This window comes from Ipomoea triloba, chromosome 4, assembly GCF_003576645.1.
Source record: "Ipomoea triloba cultivar NCNSP0323 chromosome 4, ASM357664v1".
NCBI classification, from domain to species: domain Eukaryota; kingdom Viridiplantae; phylum Streptophyta; class Magnoliopsida; order Solanales; family Convolvulaceae; genus Ipomoea; species Ipomoea triloba.
The window spans coordinates 14,330,777-14,351,758 of NC_044919.1; the positions used below are offsets into that span (position 1 = coordinate 14,330,777).

Sequence of the window (20,982 nt, forward strand, 5' to 3'; positions counted from 1 at the left end):
GCTTCATCGTCACTCCATGTTAGAGCTGCCATTGATTTTTTTCTTCGTAGGTAAGTGGCACACTCAGCCTGAACATGTCCAAAACCTTCACACTCGTAGCACCGAATGCCCTTGCCACCTGTTTTTTTCTCTAGATTGGGTTGTACGTGTTGCAGATGGTTTGTAATTTGATCCATTGGACGTGGAATTGGGTTTTGATGTATTTGATCCTTCGAAGTTTTGAGAGTTGTTGCCGCGGAAGCTTTTCTTCTGTTTGACCTGTTTCAAGATCTTATTGAAATGTTTGGTTAATAAAACTACTGGATCATCATCCTCAATATCGTCTAGATCTGTTTCAGGTACCTGTTCGTCAACTGTAAAAGCAACATTCTTTTGTTTTCTAGAATGGTCAGTCAGTATTTCCATTTCATAGGTTCTGATATTACCCATTAGCTCAGCCAAGGTTTGTTTTTCCCACCCGGAGTGTTCCTGTATGGCAGTTACCTTCATTCTGAACCGAGGCGGAAGCGAACGTAACACCTTTTTGATTAACTTCTGTTCTGAAAATGGTTCGCCTAGAGTGACTGCACGACTGGCTATCTCTTGAACTCTTTCATTGAAGCTTACAATATTTTCATCTTCATTCATTCGCAAGTCTTCGAAGTCACTTTGAACCAGCTGAAGTTTGGATTGTTTGACAGAGGTAGTGCCTTCGTACGTTGTTTCTAAGATTTCCCAAGCTTCTTTGGCGGTGGCACAACCTGTAATCAAATTAAATTGGCTTTCGTGAATTAAAGAAAAAAATATATCAAGAGCTTTTGCATTATAGCTTGCGGTAGTTGTTTCTGCCATAGTCCATTCAACTTCAGGTTTTATCACTGGTGGATCTCCTTCTTTTTCACCAGCTTTGGTAGGATGATCCCATCCGGACAACACTGTCTTCCAAACACCTTGAGCCCTAAGATGCATTTGGGTGCGGGCTTTCCAGTAGGCATAATTTTCTCCGGTGAGTTCTAGAGGAGACCCGAGCTTGTCCATCCTGAAGTACTTAACACACGGTGAAATACAAAGACAGAACCAAAACAAAGAAAACAAAAACACAAGATGAACTCGTAAGTTCAAGAAGCACGATTTTGAAGCCAGATCGGTTAGACTAAAAATTTAAGTCCCCGTGCTCTGATACCAAATGAAAAAGATCGTGAGTCTTGAATTCACAAACTTAAAGATGTCTACTTAATTTTAATCAAATTAAAACTTAAGCAAAAGAATAAATAAACCTGAAACTACGACAACCAGGATTGTTAACGCAGTTCGGAGCAATACTCCTACATCTGCAGGGCCACTCACGAAAACCCAATCCACTAAGAAAAACAAAGAGTTACAAGAAATAAAGATACCAACATCATTCAACAATGGACTACGTTGAGTACAAAATTATTTCTTCAAAACTACGCTTGTGGATGAATTCGTGCAAGCCGATCACCAAGTCTTCATAAGCTTGGATGAATTCGTGCAAGCCGATCACCAAGTCTTCATAAGCTTCATGAATAATCTGACCAGTATTCGCAACCTTCAACTTTAATGTTGTAGAACAAACGAGATAGCCATAATATGATTCCTTCTTAAATTGAGATGTAATAAAATAATATAGCTAGTAGATTTGATCAAATCACTCTCATAATTCCTTCGTAATTTGTGAAGATCAAATGAATAATAATTCCTCCTTTTATACACAATACCCAATTTGAACTTCTGGCTGCTATTTTCCAAAGGTTAGTTTCCCAACAAAAGCTCATCACCATATAATTAAATCTTCCCCATAATAATCGCACAAGCAACGAATAATTCTGATGAAGATCTGTACCAGGTCCTGAGGCAGCTCCAGAAGCAGGTCCAGGCAGTTTAGAAATTACTTTAAAAAACTTTAAACTTATCCTAATGTGTGTCAAATAATTTGGCCAATAAACTAACATGCACCAATTGAACATTTGAACATTTATAACATTTAATCATGTATCAATTGGACATTTACAGGTCTTAACAACTTTTCAACTTTTCAGGTGAAAATAAAGGCATGTGATAAGTTGAAGACCGTTCCACTGAATAAGGGTTAACCTATCCAAAGATTTCTATCCACTCTTCATTACACGAGAATTCTATTAAGCTTTTCTTCTAGCCAAGGCAATGTACATTGGTGACCTTCAAAGACAAAGTCCACCATCGCGCTCTCATACACCTCTTTCCTAAATCCCCTAAGCTCCATAGGATGCGGTACCCTCCCCATCTTCTCATATTCACTCAACATATCATTAAAATCTCCAGAACTCATGGTAAAGAGTTTAAGATAGAAAGGTACCTCAAAAGATTCCATGCATCTCAATGACATTCCCTCTTCAAGCGGCCATAAGCTCAATGACTCCCCACCAAGGGCCCTCTACATCTAAGCTCAACTTTACACCAATATGATTCCTCGAGAAACCCTTAACCTCCCCTTTTCCAAAGTAGCGCTAAACCCCACTCCTCCCCTTACACTCAATGGCTAGACACCCTTCAAAACTAAACTATCTTTATTTTGATCAACTCTACTTTATTTTTATTGCAAAACATTTTACACATAATAATAATAATAATAATAATAATAATCTACAAGTTAGGGTTCTAACGGGAAGAAAAACATTATAAAGCTTCTGATGGCGAGTTGTATACTATGAAAGCCAAAAGACCTCATCCTAATCAGAGTTATATACTATATGAAAGCCAAAAGCCAACACCCCTACTAGGGATTGAACTTGTGACCTCTCACTTAGGAGGACCACAACTATACAATTTGACCATAAAGTCTTTGGCATTTAATATATATATATATATATATATATATATATATATATATATATATATATATATATATATATNTCGCACAAGCAACGAATAATTCTGATGAAGATCTGTACCAGGTCCTGAGGCAGCTCCAGAAGCAGGTCCAGGCAGTTTAGAAATTACTTTAAAAAACTTTAAACTTATCCTAATGTGTGTCAAATAATTTGGCCAATAAACTAACATGCACCAATTGAACATTTGAACATTTATAACATTTAATCATGTATCAATTGGACATTTACAGGTCTTAACAACTTTTCAACTTTTCAGGTGAAAATAAAGGCATGTGATAAGTTGAAGACCGTTCCACTGAATAAGGGTTAACCTATCCAAAGATTTCTATCCACTCTTCATTACACGAGAATTCTATTAAGCTTTTCTTCTAGCCAAGGCAATGTACATTGGTGACCTTCAAAGACAAAGTCCACCATCGCGCTCTCATACACCTCTTTCCTAAATCCCCTAAGCTCCATAGGATGCGGTACCCTCCCCATCTTCTCATATTCACTCAACATATCATTAAAATCTCCAGAACTCATGGTAAAGAGTTTAAGATAGAAAGGTACCTCAAAAGATTCCATGCATCTCAATGACATTCCCTCTTCAAGCGGCCATAAGCTCAATGACTCCCCACCAAGGGCCCTCTACATCTAAGCTCAACTTTACACCAATATGATTCCTCGAGAAACCCTTAACCTCCCCTTTTCCAAAGTAGCGCTAAACCCCACTCCTCCCCTTACACTCAATGGCTAGACACCCTTCAAAACTAAACTATCTTTATTTTGATCAACTCTACTTTATTTTTATTGCAAAACATTTTACACATAATAATAATAATAATAATAATAATAATCTACAAGTTAGGGTTCTAACGGGAAGAAAAACATTATAAAGCTTCTGATGGCGAGTTGTATACTATGAAAGCCAAAAGACCTCATCCTAATCAGAGTTATATACTATATGAAAGCCAAAAGCCAACACCCCTACTAGGGATTGAACTTGTGACCTCTCACTTAGGAGGACCACAACTATACAATTTGACCATAAAGTCTTTGGCATTTAATATATATATATATATATATATATATATATATATATATATATATATATATATATATATATTATTTTTTTTGAATACTATTAACTCTATTACAATGCAGTATCTGTTCATAACTACTTTCTCAACCTATTGAAGCACAAGAGTAAGTATTGCCTCCACTGAGGCTCGAACCTATTTAAGTATACTAATATTGAAAATAATCAAAATTATCAAAATTCCTATGTCAACAACTTAAAAAAAATACATATGCATTTAAAAATTAATTATCAAAAAAATTTAAAAAATATATAATTTCATTAGTTATATTGTCTCTATTATCTATAATAAAAATTATTCATTATCAAAAAATTAAAAAAGAGATATAATTTTATTAGTTATATTACCTTTATTTTCTACCATGCAAAGATTCTTTACCTTCAAATTTATTAATCAATTATATTCACTACATTATTTATTGTCTTCTTTTTATACTATGTTGTAATAAAATACTATGTATCAAAGTTAATTATAATACAAAATAATGTTATATATTTATTTACCAAGTATTCTATTAATAACATAGAAAAAAATTTAAAAATAATTTGAAGCCAACCATATTAACTACTTGGGGGGGATTTTTTGACAAAGAAAGCATTCAAATAACTCAATAAATTGAAGCGGGAAACTACCCCGTAATATTTTTTGGACTACATCATAGTTGTTCACTTTAAATTTATAACTTCATGTTCAGAATTTCATAATTTCATGTTCACAATTTCATAATTTCATGTTTACAATTTCATAGCTTTACGTTCACAATTTCATAACTCTATGTTCACAAGTTTATAACTCTATGTTCACAATTTCATAATTCTATGTTCACAATTTCATAACTCTATGTTCAATAGTATCAAAACCCTATGTTCAATAGTATAACACAATTTTTGAATCTATATAATAAAATTGTGAATAGAGTTCAAAAGTTGTGAATATTGAATAATGTAATTTTGTATATTGAGATTTAAAATTGTGAATATGGAGTTTTAAAATTGTGAATATAAAATTCTAAATTTGTGAACATAAACTCAGGTTCACCTTGTAAGGTGGAGCCGGGCCCATAGCATAATTTGCCCGTTTCGGCCTTTTGGGTCAAAGGTTATGAGTTCAATAAACTAGCCCAATAGGCAACTACAAATTTATATTTTCAAAAGCTTGGGCTGAAAGTGCGGTTAACAATGCTGAATTTAAAGGTTTGTGCTTTTGCAAAGTACTACTAGTTGGTTTGAATTTTGGCAAATTAAGAATCTTTTTAAGAGTGCAAATCAAGGCCGATGAAATTTTAGAAATTCAATTTTCAAAAATAAATAAATAAAATTTGAAAAATCTTAGAATAAATGCATGAAAATGTCTATAGTTTCAAAACAATGGGTCATTTCTTGTCCACAAAAAAGTAAAAAATTTTCGTCCATAGTCCAACCCAACAAAATAGTGACAACCCATTAAGTGGGAGGATCAGTGCCTAGTATTCACAAAAAAACTTTCACATTGCAGTTGTTAGGGTTCTATCCAATGTCCGACCACAATATGGCAATTTCTTGATTTTGTGAATTGGTGGTTTAGAATCAAGATAAATCGAATTAAGATAACATTTAAAATGGCTACATAGAAAAATTTAACATTGATTCTTTTTTTTTTTTAATCGTCAATTTGTTAATCCAAAAACTAATATATACAAAATCACTAGGAATATGTCTCAAGCTTAAGAGAAATCCACTCAAAATCAACAAGCGTCTAGGTAAGAAAGTCATAATTTTGCCAACACTTAGACTAAGCACAAATTAAACTCCTAAGCTTCAAAAAATTATATTTTGTTATAATAAACTCATTAGCTCAAACATGATTAGGAAATTTGCAGAGAGAAAGATAAAGATAAAGCAAGAGAATCATTATTTGTTATTATATTCATCTCCTTCAAATGATCCAAGAGTAGAGACATATATATAATACAATGGGTATAATGATATACATAATGAATTAATAAATGCATCGGTTACATTGGTTACATATGTTACAAATAATGTAATAATGTTCACCATCAATTCTGCTTTATAACACTCCCATTTGGACATTATTTGGCCACACTCTTGTCTCGTTAAAAAAAAAAAAACTTGCTAGAAAAACCCTGTGGGAAAAACGTATACAATAAAAGAGTGCAAGGTATCATATAAAATATATTCATGCCTCGTTAAAAACTTCACTAGGAAAACCACGCGGGAAAAACCTAGTTGAAGAAAAGAGTACATGATATTTATGAAATCATATATAGTACTGGTTGTCTCATTAAAAACATTAACTTAAGAAAATTCTGTGAAAAAAACTTAGTTAAGGAAAAAAGAGTACAACAAAAAACCTTTAGGGCATAATCTTCAGAATGTTGGGGTTGGTCTATTTAAGTATTTATTTGCAATGCCTCCCCCTTATTAATGTTATTATGTCATACACTCATACTAATGTCTCGTTAAAAACCACACTAGAAAAACCCTGTGGAAAAGAATCTAGTGAGGAAAAGAGTACATGGTATGCATATATTTATATATTGCAAAAGAGTAACCCTGATATTCCTCTTAAGACCCAATCTTCAGGATTGTCTGAAGTAAATTTACTCTCCATCTCCCTCTAAAGATAATAATCTTCAAGTTCTATATGGTTTTAAAGTTTCAATAAGTTGTAGAGAAGAGATATGGCACAATCTTCAGGATTGTCTTTAGGATTTGATTATATTCTTAATGAGCTCATATGGACTGATGAAATTACTTATTATATTTTTGTTGTTCACCCTGAAATTAAACTACGCATATCAATCTTATGGATATTTTGTAGGTAGGGATTTCAATGAACACAAATTTGTCAATCGAGCAAATCTTTTAAACAAATATTTTATCATTCTCTTCTGGAGGATATGATTAGGCTATAGGTAACAATAAATTGTAACAATATATTTTCATCCTTCCTTCTTGGGGAGAAAATCATATCTACTCAATTTATTGACATGTAGGAAAGATCGTAGTTTAGTAACTTTACTTCTTTTGTGATTGCGAAAATCCATCAGGGATATAAGTAATCAACTTATAAAATATGATTACATATCTAATTTATTTACTACTAGTTTTATTTGAATAGCAAAATATAATGTCATGATCAATATTGGGTTTCTACGAAAACCCTCAACTATCTTTATATTTCTTTGTATTCTCATAACACCTTCTGGTGTATATATTTCTTTAGTGAGTTTTGATTTGTATATCTTAATTGCTCTTTTCTAAAGCAGTTAGCACGCTTCGTGCGTTAAACTATTGTTTTAATTTATGGATCCAGATTTTAAGTATTCATAAGCAATAGAGGCAAAATATGTTGTCGACAACTGTAACTATTTTGTAAATATTTTTATACACATGGTATTTTTGTATCAACCAAATAGATGACATTTCCCAAGGGTATTTTGAAATTGGTTGTTCCGCTTCCCCAACATTTTATTTATTTGGTGCACCTACAATTTTACTGGGGATTTTCGCCTTCCAAACGAATATCTTCAAGATAAAATTTTATGTTCCAAGAGTGATGGAATTTCTACACTAGATCTAGTTTTTGCAAATTCTTAAATTGATAAATTTCCTATGCTTCCGGCATAAAGGAAATCGGTAGGAAAATTTAGTCATATTTGGGGATTTCAATAATATTTCTATGGACTTAGTCACTCCTTGATATTTCTAGCAGATTTTTGTTCAATTTTTGAATTTCTGGTTCAATAAAACTAGTACATGAGTTTGAAAATCTTTTTCATTTTTATAAAAATTCGGACTCAAATCTCCCCCTAATGCCGAGAAATGATCTTATAATATGTTATGCAATCAATGTTCCTTTTGATATCTCATTAATAGCCCGCAATGATACATCATTGTGGTGATATAAGGAAAGGAATGGTTGCATAAAAAAATGTTTAACGCAGATAGGGAAATGCATGCATGGTGTTGAACCACGTACTAGGTGTTTGTGATATGTAGTGGATAATCATAGTGGGTTCTCAATTTTGGAGGTCCCCAAAATAGATATATTTCCTCCATAATTGCTTAACTTGCCTTCCGAACAAAGCTCTATTAAGAGTTAGATTTAGAGCTTTGGTTAAAAAATATGATATTCATTGCATATATCAAATGGTTTCATGAGATTTAGAGAAAAAAATTAAAGTACTCAACATACAATGTTGTATGGAGTGAATTGAACTTGATTGAAAAATAATTTTCATCTATCAATCATGTTCTCTAAAAACTAAAACATCAATTGGATGTATGTCATATATTATCTTAAACAAATTGCAATAGTAAATATCATATAGTGATACAATCATGCACACAATGGCAATATTAGATAATTATAAAATATTGTCTTGGAGAAAAAAAATCTTATATGGCCTCTGTAAGACGGTTGTCAAATGATTGTAGGGCCATCTCAGGATCTTATCTACTGTTGGTAATTTGCCAATGTCATCTTTCTCCGGTTAGATAAGGATAGCCAAAATATCTTAGATTTATGTTACAGAAAAAATGCAATAAAGAAAATCATAAATTAAAGATATTGCCTTCTTAACATAACTGATATTTCAATATTAATATTGAAATTATGGCAAAATGGGCCATAAATCCATGTATTTGAATATGCAATAAGTAGGCATAAATAGCCCCATTGAAAGCTAAAAAGAGAGGAAGAATAATTCTTGATTTATGACATATTTTATTCCCATTTCTTATCACAATGGGATTTTAATAGATCAAACCATTTTAATACATGGGTTACAGTAATATTAACCTATCAAAAGTATATATATAGACAAAAATAATACTTCAATATCTATATACTTTTCAAATATTGAAAATTTCAACTTTAAGTTAATATAAAAGGTTTCAATATCATCTTCATAATAAGTGACTCGAAAAAAAGGTGCAAGTTCTAACAATATTAAAATCATATTATTTTTCTTGCAACTTAAAATTTAAGCAAATCAAATTGCATAATCTAAATCGGAATATTATGCATGAACACACTCTCAAAGTAAAAGAATGAATATATACCAAATATTAATATTCAACCATCATGAGCATCAAAATTCAAAACAATTATGTGATACAATTAATTTGATTACATATTATCATCAAAAGCAAACTAAAAAATTGCTCTTGTAAGATAGTACATATTACTATGAAGAATAAGAAAGCAATTTGTAACACAACAATAATTTGTCACTTAATTGGCAGTAGTGCACCCACCATACGATGTATGTGGTGATCACATCAAAAAAGTTTGCCACAAGATTATATATTTTGATAAAACTTTCTAATTCTGGGCATCGATTGGATACAAATAGCAAATTGACAACAAACATAACTAGTTGGCACATCTCCATTACGATCCTACTAGTATTTTTATACAAAACGAAAAATTACCCCCTAGTATTTTTATACAAAACGAAAAATTACCCCAGCATATGCTTTATTATTAAACTACAAAATCAAAATTTTGATGCAAATAAAATAAACTAGAATTAGAGCTAGCAAAACCGCCGGTAGTATGACAAAAATGAAGAGAAGAAGCTAAGTTAGTTGTTTTTAGGTGTAACCCAGGATTTTCACTGTTGGACACCGCGATTAATTCTATCGCTAAATTGTAGGTACCTCTAAGAGTTGGACAACTGACTTAGAAATTTAAAACTGTTCCATATCCAAAGCTAAGCTAGTTGTTGGTTACGTTTATCCCATTCCCATGCCGGCATTAACGTAACATCCATCGCCATGATTCCTACACCATCCATGAAAACAACAGCTTAATTGTCTTCAACGTTAGTTGTGTTATGTAATTGTATTTGTTTATAATAAAAAGTACCAAGAAATAAAATTATGGTTTTGGTGGTCGCTAGCTAGCTAGAATTGAAGTCCTACGTACTGCTTAGCTTATGCGTGAGGTTAGAGCAATTGTGATGTGCCTATTGAAGTTTGTTTTTTGAAATGTATTTGTGGGGTCATCTAATCAACAACTTGTATATATATGTTTGTCGTTCAACAAATCAGGATGAAAAATAAATGGGAAAAAAATATTTTTTATTCTCTCAATTATTTCTTATTAATTGTTTTAGTCCATGACTTTTTACCGTTACAGTATACTTTCATAATTCTTATAAAAAGTTACAATTTTAACCTCAGGAGTAACAAAACTATTGAACTCTATTAAAATTTTACTTATTAAATTGATACTTTAAAATTTATTATATGTATTTTTTATATAAAACTTTTTCAATTTTGGTATTTAATATGCAAATTAAAGTAGAGAATTAACAACTTGTTAAAATCAAGTTTTTTTTTATTACAAATAAAATATTGAGACAAAAAATATTATAGTTAAAAATTATTTAAAATACCTTTGTACTAAGTAAAATTTTAATAGAATTTAATAGTTTTGATATTCCAAAGGTTAATAGTGTAACATGTTTATTGTTTTAAAGAGTTTGGGAGTTTGGGGGTCCGGTGTACACTCCCATGTGGAAGGGAGTGGGTTCGAGCCTCAGTGGAGGCATCTGTTGACTCTTTGTGCTTCAGTAGGTTGAGAAAGTAGCTATGAACAGATACTACATTGTAATCAAGTCAGTAGAACTCAAAAAAAAAAAAAGAGTTTGGGAGTATATTACAACTATAAAAAGTTAAAGACAAAAACAAATAATAAGGAATAATTGAGGAACTAAAAAAGCATTTTTTTTTCAATAAAAACAAAAGAAAATTTTTCCTACAATTTATCTATTTTTTTTTTTTACAATTTTAAAGTATTTCGAGACTTACTTTTTGTATGGATAGCGTATTCAAATTTCAATTTGATCATATGAGCTCAACAGAAAGAAAAAAAAAAACTTAGTATTAATCTAAGATTAATGTATTTCTCTTAAAATTTTTGATTATTGGTTCCCTTTCTTAATAATCCAATATTCCAATGTATCTTTCTTCACAGTTTTAAAATATCTTTGAAATTTCAATTCATTAAACAAGTAATTTTTTTTTTAATTTAAATATTTAGGTTTTATATACATAACTTAAACTTTCCCATAATTTTATTATTTTTATTTTTTAACTTGCAACACGATGAATTGTTTTTTAGGGTGAGTCTCTTCTGAGACCATCTCACGGAGATGGGTCATATCAAGATCAAAATGTAATACTAATCAGAAATAAATTGTTTGTTATTTATAAGGGAAAGTGTAATACTTTTGAGGAAAAATGAAATATTTTTAAATAAAATGTAATATTTAAAAGAGTTGAATAGTTACATGTGAGAAAAAGGTGTAATACTATCTAGGGATAAATCATAAATTGATTGATTGTTGCTAGCTTATGAGAGAAATTGTAATACTTATGAAGAAAATGTAATACTTTTAAATCAAAATATAATATTAGGGGTTGAAGAGTTACTTATGAGAAAAATTATATTACTTATGAGAGAAAGTGTAATACTTATGAAAAACTTAAGCCGTACGTTCACGGGTGATTTTGCCTTCTTTTAAAAAAAAATCTTTTGATTCAATAAATATATTATATAACTCATGATATATGCAATACCTTATATTACATAAATATAATTGTTATAATACAACAATATAATTACAATACTTCAAGCTAATGAAAACACCTCATACACAAAAGAGTTTCATTTGAACTCTTGATCTTTTTTTTTTTTTTTCTTTTTTTTTTTTTGAAATTAAAAGGAACTCTTGATTTTTAATTTCCAAAAGTTAAAAAATTCCACATTAAACCAACTTGATTGGCGTGAGTGGCCGTGTGCACTCTCGTCCCTTAAGAGAGGTCGGGAGTTTGAAACCCCTCTTGTATGGAAAAACTTTACCAATTTGGCCAGCACTTTGTCCCTTAATTGACTGGCCTGGTGCGAACGAGGATTAGTCTGAGTATGGTACGAGTTTAAAGGTACCTCCTACAGTTAAGACCTGCTAAGGATACCTCGTGGTCTGAGAAAAAAAAAATTCACATTATAAGTCAAGCACACTTAACCTACTTAAAACCAATTGGTGATAAGTAAGTGAACATTAACCATTTAACCACATTCATCCATGGCAAGCCACAACATCACGTCTCGAATCGAGTAGGGGTTGAACTCGGTCAACCCGGCCAACGCCTAACAAAAATAAGATTTAAAATTTTTGAAAGTAATTAATAAACATGATTTATAACTCAAAAATAGTTAAGAGATCAAAAATATAATTTCCTTAAATAGAATATAGATTAAAACTTACGCGTCTAACTCAATCACTAGCTTAATTACCAACCATTTAGTTTTCTTCTAGTTAGGTAAGACTATGCAAGTCATTTTCATATATGTATGAGTAGTCATAATAAACTATATTGTTTCTATATGGAGTTTAAAAAGTTGAATTTTGTATTAGTGTTTAGTGGCCATAACACTACGCACCATAGTGGCCATTAGGCAGTTTGAAAGCGAAGCTCTTTCAACTTTGAAAATTAGCTTCCATAATTCGTTTAGTTTTGGTGGGTTATTAATTATGATTAATTAGGTATCAACAATTGAATTGTCTCACATGTAAGTTATACAATCATCATCAGCCCTAGACACAACTTAACTGGTCAATTAGTCTAAATAAGTTCATAAGCTTTGTTTAATTAGAGAAGTATTTATAGGCTTATACACTAGTTGGAACACATACATTGCTTGATTTATCTGCTCTACCAGATCTTAAGTCAAGAACAACAAGAAACCCTTAAATTTAAAATTCAAATTTATATAATGATCATCATTTTCTTTTTTTGAAGAAAAAATGATCATCATTTTCTACTCTCACAATTTCAAGTAACTTTTATTTTTAATTAAAGGCACCCATACATAAATTGACTAAACACCAAACATTCATAAGGGGATTTTGTGTGTGTGTGTGTGTATATGTATGTATGTATATAAATGTCAAAAATTGAAGTTTAGATAGAATATTATGAATTATTTATTGTCAAAATATAACATGTTAAGTCTATAAAAGAGGCCAGGGAAAAATATTGTTATCCTTCAATTGTTAATGGTCAGTAGATTTGGTCTATTGCTATTACGTGAATGCAAATATCATCATTAGTTTTTAATTTTTTTTTAATTTTTTTTTATTATTACTGTTGTCAAATTAATTAAATAGTACTCGACAACTTACTAAAATAAAATCCTAACAAGCTTGAGGAACCAATTAATTTGGCAATGATGTGAAACAATATAATATACGGAGTAATTAAGAAGGAAATTTACATTTATGTGATGGTGAGGGCCAAATCAACAAGTCATCAATAATTAAGTGAGCAAAAAATTTAAAAAAATTTAAAAAAAGAAAAAAATAGAAAAAGAAAAAAAGAGAGAGTTAAGCTCACATGTGAGGAGCGTATCGAGAAGAAAGTATAACACAATAAATATGTATATAGTTTTACTAATTAATGGAATAGATTTTTCAATAAACTAAAACACATACTTTAATGTTGACCACTTAATTATTTGTGACTAGTTGTTTGGTCCTCCAATCCTATTAAAATTTGCAAATTAAATGTAACCTCAACTTTGCAATGTTCCAATTTTGGTTCCCATAATAAATACATCAAACTTCAATGACAAAAATATTGTCTAAGCCTAAATTTGAAATTTTCGCCAAAAACAAGGAATTTCTAGTGAAATTAGCTCTTTTTATAATCATGTGACTCACACTAAAATCAAAGGACATTTGTGTAAATTCTTCCCCCAAAAGGTTGAATTCCTAACTTCAAGGGACATGCCCACTTTGGGCATAATCCATAGATTACTTTTGCCAAGTTTCAGATCTGGGTCCTTTCCCCCAAATAATGCTTACTGAACTAGTGAGTTAGCCCTGTGCAGACACATTTGTGTAAATTCTCATCCTCCTAATTACTTTATTTCCATTTTATCATCATTAAAGTCATATAATTGTAAATATTTGAGTTAATACACAACATAGTCCTTGATTATAGTGAATTTTCTCGATTTAGTCCTATTTGACTATTGTAACATAATTTAGTCCCTAACTTTTGTGACTTTGCTCAATTTATGGTAGTCCTTTGTTTGGGTTTCTATCCACCAACTATTAAATGTGAGGGTAAACTTGGAATTTCAATATTTCTTCTTTCAATCATATCATACACATAGCCCATCTTTCTTTTATATTTTTGCTCATGAACCGCCAATGAAGTGTTCAAGAGCTAGTCTAGTGTTTACTCCTCCTATCTCTGTTTGTTTCAAACGGAAACGGGTATCCCCGACGGAGACGGGACTAAGGCTGTCAAAGTGGGCCGAAGCNTATATAATATATATATAATGTTACACAGCAAGGCAGCGTACTGCCTTGCTGTGTAACAAATATTATTTGTAGACTTATTTTTTTAAAACTTTGAATTAATATTAATTTTTGTTAAGCTATAAAGTTGGATTGCAAATATGTAATGTTAGTATTTTTAGATTCTACTTATTTTTTTTAAACTTTGAAGTAATTAAAAAAAAAAAAAAAAAAAGCATGCGGGCCGGCCCGCAAAAACCCGCCAAACATTAGGCCCACGGTGGGGCGGGCCTAATGAGGCGAGCCGGCCCGCTTTGACAGTACTAGACGGGGCACATTGCCATCACTAAATGGGTCTTGTCCGTGGGCAAGGGAATTTTGCAATCTCCAAACTGATAGAAACGGGGACGGAGATCCCCGGCGGAGACGGGGCACATTGCCATCCCTAGATGGGTCTTGTCCGTGGGCAAGTGAATTTTGCAATCTCCAAACTGATATCATTGTTTTCCCAAAGTCTGACCCCACTTGTTGGAAAATTATGAGGTCTTACAATGAGTGATTAGAGGCAATGTGTCCTTTCTGTTATAAGATATGTGGCTCATAATCTCCTTTGATATTTCTTATGGTCACTATGCATTAAAGGTGTGTGGAGTAGAGTGTTTTGTGGCTAAAGGAGTAGGCTATGTCATTATAAATTACCTAATTAGCTTTGTTAACAGAACAAACATAAACTTTCTTCGTCCCTTTGGTTTGCCTCCCTAAGTCTGAGCATTAGTCAGGTTTATCCACATTTAAGCTGGTGCAAGCTCAACGTGGTTATTTTGGTGTTACCTGTCGAAAGCTTATCGAAAATCTTGATTGCATCGTCACCGGACAAATAACGCTTTTAAGGTAGTGTTATTATAACACAACATAGACTCATTTTCACCCTTGCTTGTTCTCTTTTTTGTAAAGGTTATCAGTCTATGTTGCTGTTGCTATTATTTTTCCAACAGTTAAAAGCGTTATTTTACAACAACAGTCAACTTTTCAGATCAATAACTCCTTTTGTCATACCCAATATATCCAAGATCACTATCCTCGATGGGAAAAACATACCCAATTCGTTTCTTCACTGAATTACGTTGTTTGGTTGGAGGGAATTGCAATTCCCTCCATTGGCTGAATTGTAATTCAGGACACCCCCTAAGAATTCTAATTCAGCAATCGAATGGGAGAAATATATTGTTGTGAAGATAATTTTACCCCTATCATTATTCTCATCCACTCATCTCATTCCCATATCACACAGACATTCCGCTTCAACCTTTCGCAGGACAACACCACGCTCCGTCTCCAGAAGCTCCCAAATCGAACTGATTCCAGATCTCCAGGATTTATTATATTATAATTATTAATTACTATTTTACTATAACTAGTTTTATACGCGCATTGCGCGAATGGGTTAATGTCCAATGTTTATATTTAAATAAATATTTGAAAGTATATTAATGTAAGATTATATAGGAGAAGTTTATACATGGGTAATTGAATGTCAATTTTTTTTTATTTAAATATATAACTCAAAGTATATGAATCCAAGATAATATAGAAAATTCAGTATAATTATTACTAAAATAAATGTTTGCAACCTTGTAAAATCGATAGTCTAAATATTTTGTCTAAAAATGATAGTCTAAATAAATACTACTTTTAATTTGAATTTTTCTAAGTGGTTCTTAATTCTCTTTTGAGTAACATTGTCATTGTCTTCATCTTTACTATTTGTTCTCTTCCTTTTTGTTGGTAGTGTGTTATTTGCAATTCGGTTATTGTTGGTAGCATAGATGACAACGTCATGCAATGGGATTATGATATAGGAGTTATGGACTTTCCTTTAGGTGTTCTGCTTGGGGTTCATTTGGTTCAACCATTATTATATTGTTAAATGAGTTATTGTGGATAAAGAAATCTCTAGTTTAAGAAAAAAGATTAAATAAATTAATAAAAATTTGAAAATTTAAAATATTATGTATTCCAANAAAACCCGCCAAACATTAGGCCCACGGTGGGGCGGGCCTAATGAGGCGAGCCGGCCCGCTTTGACAGTACTAGACGGGGCACATTGCCATCACTAAATGGGTCTTGTCCGTGGGCAAGGGAATTTTGCAATCTCCAAACTGATAGAAACGGGGACGGAGATCCCCGGCGGAGACGGGGCACATTGCCATCCCTAGATGGGTCTTGTCCGTGGGCAAGTGAATTTTGCAATCTCCAAACTGATATCATTGTTTTCCCAAAGTCTGACCCCACTTGTTGGAAAATTATGAGGTCTTACAATGAGTGATTAGAGGCAATGTGTCCTTTCTGTTATAAGATATGTGGCTCATAATCTCCTTTGATATTTCTTATGGTCACTATGCATTAAAGGTGTGTGGAGTAGAGTGTTTTGTGGCTAAAGGAGTAGGCTATGTCATTATAAATTACCTAATTAGCTTTGTTAACAGAACAAACATAAACTTTCTTCGTCCCTTTGGTTTGCCTCCCTAAGTCTGAGCATTAGTCAGGTTTATCCACATTTAAGCTGGTGCAAGCTCAACGTGGTTATTTTGGTGTTACCTGTCGAAAGCTTATCGAAAATCTTGATTGCATCGTCACCGGACAAATAACGCTTTTAAGGTAGTGTTATTATAACACAACATAGACTCATTTTCACCCTTGCTTGTTCTCTTTTTTGTAAAGGTTATCAGTCTATGTTGCTGTTGCTATTATTTTTCCAACAGTTAAAAGCGTTATTTTACAACAACAGTCAACTTTTCAGATCAATAACTCCTTTTGTCATACCCAATATATCCAAGATCACTATCCTCGATGGGAAAAACATACCCAATTCGTTTCTTCACTGAATTACGTTGTTTGGTTGGAGGGAATTGCAATTCCCTCCATTGGCTGAATTGTAATTCAGGACACCCCCTAAGAATTCTAATTCAGCAATCGAATGGGAGAAATATATTGTTGTGAAGATAATTTTACCCCTATCATTATTCTCATCCACTCATCTCATTCCCATATCACACAGACATTCCGCTTCAACCTTTCGCAGGACAACACCACGCTCCGTCTCCAGAAGCTCCCAAATCGAACTGATTCCAGATCTCCAGGATTTATTATATTATAATTATTAATTACTATTTTACTATAACTAGTTTTATACGCGCATTGCGCGAATGGGTTAATGTCCAATGTTTATATTTAAATAAATATTTGAAAGTATATTAATGTAAGATTATATAGGAGAAGTTTATACATGGGTAATTGAATGTCAATTTTTTTTTATTTAAATATATAACTCAAAGTATATGAATCCAAGATAATATAGAAAATTCAGTATAATTATTACTAAAATAAATGTTTGCAACCTTGTAAAATCGATAGTCTAAATATTTTGTCTAAAAATGATAGTCTAAATAAATACTACTTTTAATTTGAATTTTTCTAAGTGGTTCTTAATTCTCTTTTGAGTAACATTGTCATTGTCTTCATCTTTACTATTTGTTCTCTTCCTTTTTGTTGGTAGTGTGTTATTTGCAATTCGGTTATTGTTGGTAGCATAGATGACAACGTCATGCAATGGGATTATGATATAGGAGTTATGGACTTTCCTTTAGGTGTTCTGCTTGGGGTTCATTTGGTTCAACCATTATTATATTGTTAAATGAGTTATTGTGGATAAAGAAATCTCTAGTTTAAGAAAAAAGATTAAATAAATTAATAAAAATTTGAAAATTTAAAATATTATGTATTCCAAAGATATTAAAAGGTAGTTTCTCGCTTCAATTTGCTGGGTTAGGGGTTATTTAAGTACTTTCATTGTCAACAAATCCCCTAAGTAGTTAATATGACTGGTTTCAAACTATATATTCTTTTTTATTTTTTTTCATGGTATTAAAGAAATACATATGTATCATTTTTTGGTGTAACTACTAATTTATTTAATTCAATAAGAGTAAAATAGAGTGATTCCGCTTAAATTTGTTGAGTTATTATTTGAGTACTCTCTTTGTCAACCAATCCCCAAGTAGTTAATATAATTAGTTTCAAATTATTTTAAAAATTTTTTTTCATAGTATTAATAAAATACTTGGTAAATAAATATATAACATCATTTTGTACTATAACTTTGATATTTAATTACAAGATATTGTAAAAATAAGATAATGGACAATGTAATGAATATCTACTATACTAATAAGAGCCAAAGAGAGTTAGGCCTAAAATGGGTAGAAAAAATGGCGGTAATCAAATGGATGGTTCAAATGAATTATTTAATCAAATAGATGGCTAAGATAATTCAGATTAATATTATTCATAGAGATTACCTAATTTAACCTTACTTTTATGATTTTCCGTTAAGTTTTNTATTTTGGTGTTACCTGTCGAAAGCTTATCGAAAATCTTGATTGCATCGTCACCGGACAAATAACGCTTTTAAGGTAGTGTTATTATAACACAACATAGACTCATTTTCACCCTTGCTTGTTCTCTTTTTTGTAAAGGTTATCAGTCTATGTTGCTGTTGCTATTATTTTTCCAACAGTTAAAAGCGTTATTTTACAACAACAGTCAACTTTTCAGATCAATAACTCCTTTTGTCATACCCAATATATCCAAGATCACTATCCTCGATGGGAAAAACATACCCAATTCGTTTCTTCACTGAATTACGTTGTTTGGTTGGAGGGAATTGCAATTCCCTCCATTGGCTGAATTGTAATTCAGGACACCCCCTAAGAATTCTAATTCAGCAATCGAATGGGAGAAATATATTGTTGTGAAGATAATTTTACCCCTATCATTATTCTCATCCACTCATCTCATTCCCATATCACACAGACATTCCGCTTCAACCTTTCGCAGGACAACACCACGCTCCGTCTCCAGAAGCTCCCAAATCGAACTGATTCCAGATCTCCAGGATTTATTATATTATAATTATTAATTACTATTTTACTATAACTAGTTTTATACGCGCATTGCGCGAATGGGTTAATGTCCAATGTTTATATTTAAATAAATATTTGAAAGTATATTAATGTAAGATTATATAGGAGAAGTTTATACATGGGTAATTGAATGTCAATTTTTTTTTATTTAAATATATAACTCAAAGTATATGAATCCAAGATAATATAGAAAATTCAGTATAATTATTACTAAAATAAATGTTTGCAACCTTGTAAAATCGATAGTCTAAATATTTTGTCTAAAAATGATAGTCTAAATAAATACTACTTTTAATTTGAATTTTTCTAAGTGGTTCTTAATTCTCTTTTGAGTAACATTGTCATTGTCTTCATCTTTACTATTTGTTCTCTTCCTTTTTGTTGGTAGTGTGTTATTTGCAATTCGGTTATTGTTGGTAGCATAGATGACAACGTCATGCAATGGGATTATGATATAGGAGTTATGGACTTTCCTTTAGGTGTTCTGCTTGGGGTTCATTTGGTTCAACCATTATTATATTGTTAAATGAGTTATTGTGGATAAAGAAATCTCTAGTTTAAGAAAAAAGATTAAATAAATTAATAAAAATTTGAAAATTTAAAATATTATGTATTCCAAAGATATTAAAAGGTAGTTTCTCGCTTCAATTTGCTGGGTTAGGGGTTATTTAAGTACTTTCATTGTCAACAAATCCCCTAAGTAGTTAATATGACTGGTTTCAAACTATATATTCTTTTTTATTTTTTTTCATGGTATTAAAGAAATACATATGTATCATTTTTTGGTGTAACTACTAATTTATTTAATTCAATAAGAGTAAAATAGAGTGATTCCGCTTAAATTTGTTGAGTTATTATTTGAGTACTCTCTTTGTCAACCAATCCCCAAGTAGTTAATATAATTAGTTTCAAATTATTTTAAAAATTTTTTTTCATAGTATTAATAAAATACTTGGTAAATAAATATATAACATCATTTTGTACTATAACTTTGATATTTAATTACAAGATATTGTAAAAATAAGATAATGGACAATGTAATGAATATCTACTATACTAATAAGAGCCAAAGAGAGTTAGGCCTAAAATGGGTAGAAAAAATGGCGGTAATCAAATGGATGGTTCAAATGAATTATTTAATCAAATAGATGGCTAAGATAATTCAGATTAATATTATTCATAGAGATTACCTAATTTAACCTTACTTTTATGATTTTCCGTTAAGAGATTACCTAATTTAACCTTACTTTTATGATTTTCCGTTAAGTTTTCCGTTAATTTAACCTTACTTTTATGATTTTCCGTTAAGTTTTCCGTTAAATAAACCTTACTTTTATGATTTTCCGTTAAGTTTTCCGTTAAATATTCCTTACTTTTATGATTTTCCGTTAAGTTTTCCGTTAAATATTATCTTCTCTGTTAATATTCCGTTAACTTTTAACTTACCCATTAATTTCTATAAAAAAGATCTTAGGTTCGAACCTCATCTCAATCAAATTTGACATAATTAAGTTTTTCACTCTATTTTACTCTTATTAAATTAAATAAATTAGTAGCTACAACAAAAAATGATACATATGTATTTCTTTAATTTAGAATTATGTGTTTACAATACCTTTATTTGAAAAAATTATTATTATCAAAAAATTAAATTAAATAAGAGAAATAATTTCATTAGTTATATTGTCTTTATTTATTCAAATTTATCAATTGATATTCATTAC

The 20,982-nt window shown here is 31.1% G+C and overlaps 1 protein-coding gene across 1 annotated transcript; it reads right to left on the minus strand.

Moving 5' to 3' along the window:
• Positions 1 to 87: 87 nt before the first annotated feature.
• LOC116015856 lies at positions 88 to 1,017 on the minus strand. The gene has a single exon (XM_031256026.1). The coding sequence runs from the start codon at positions 1,015 to 1,017 to the stop codon at positions 88 to 90; it is 930 nt and encodes a 309-aa protein (XP_031111886.1).
• Between the last annotated feature and the right edge of the window lie 19,965 nt (positions 1,018 to 20,982).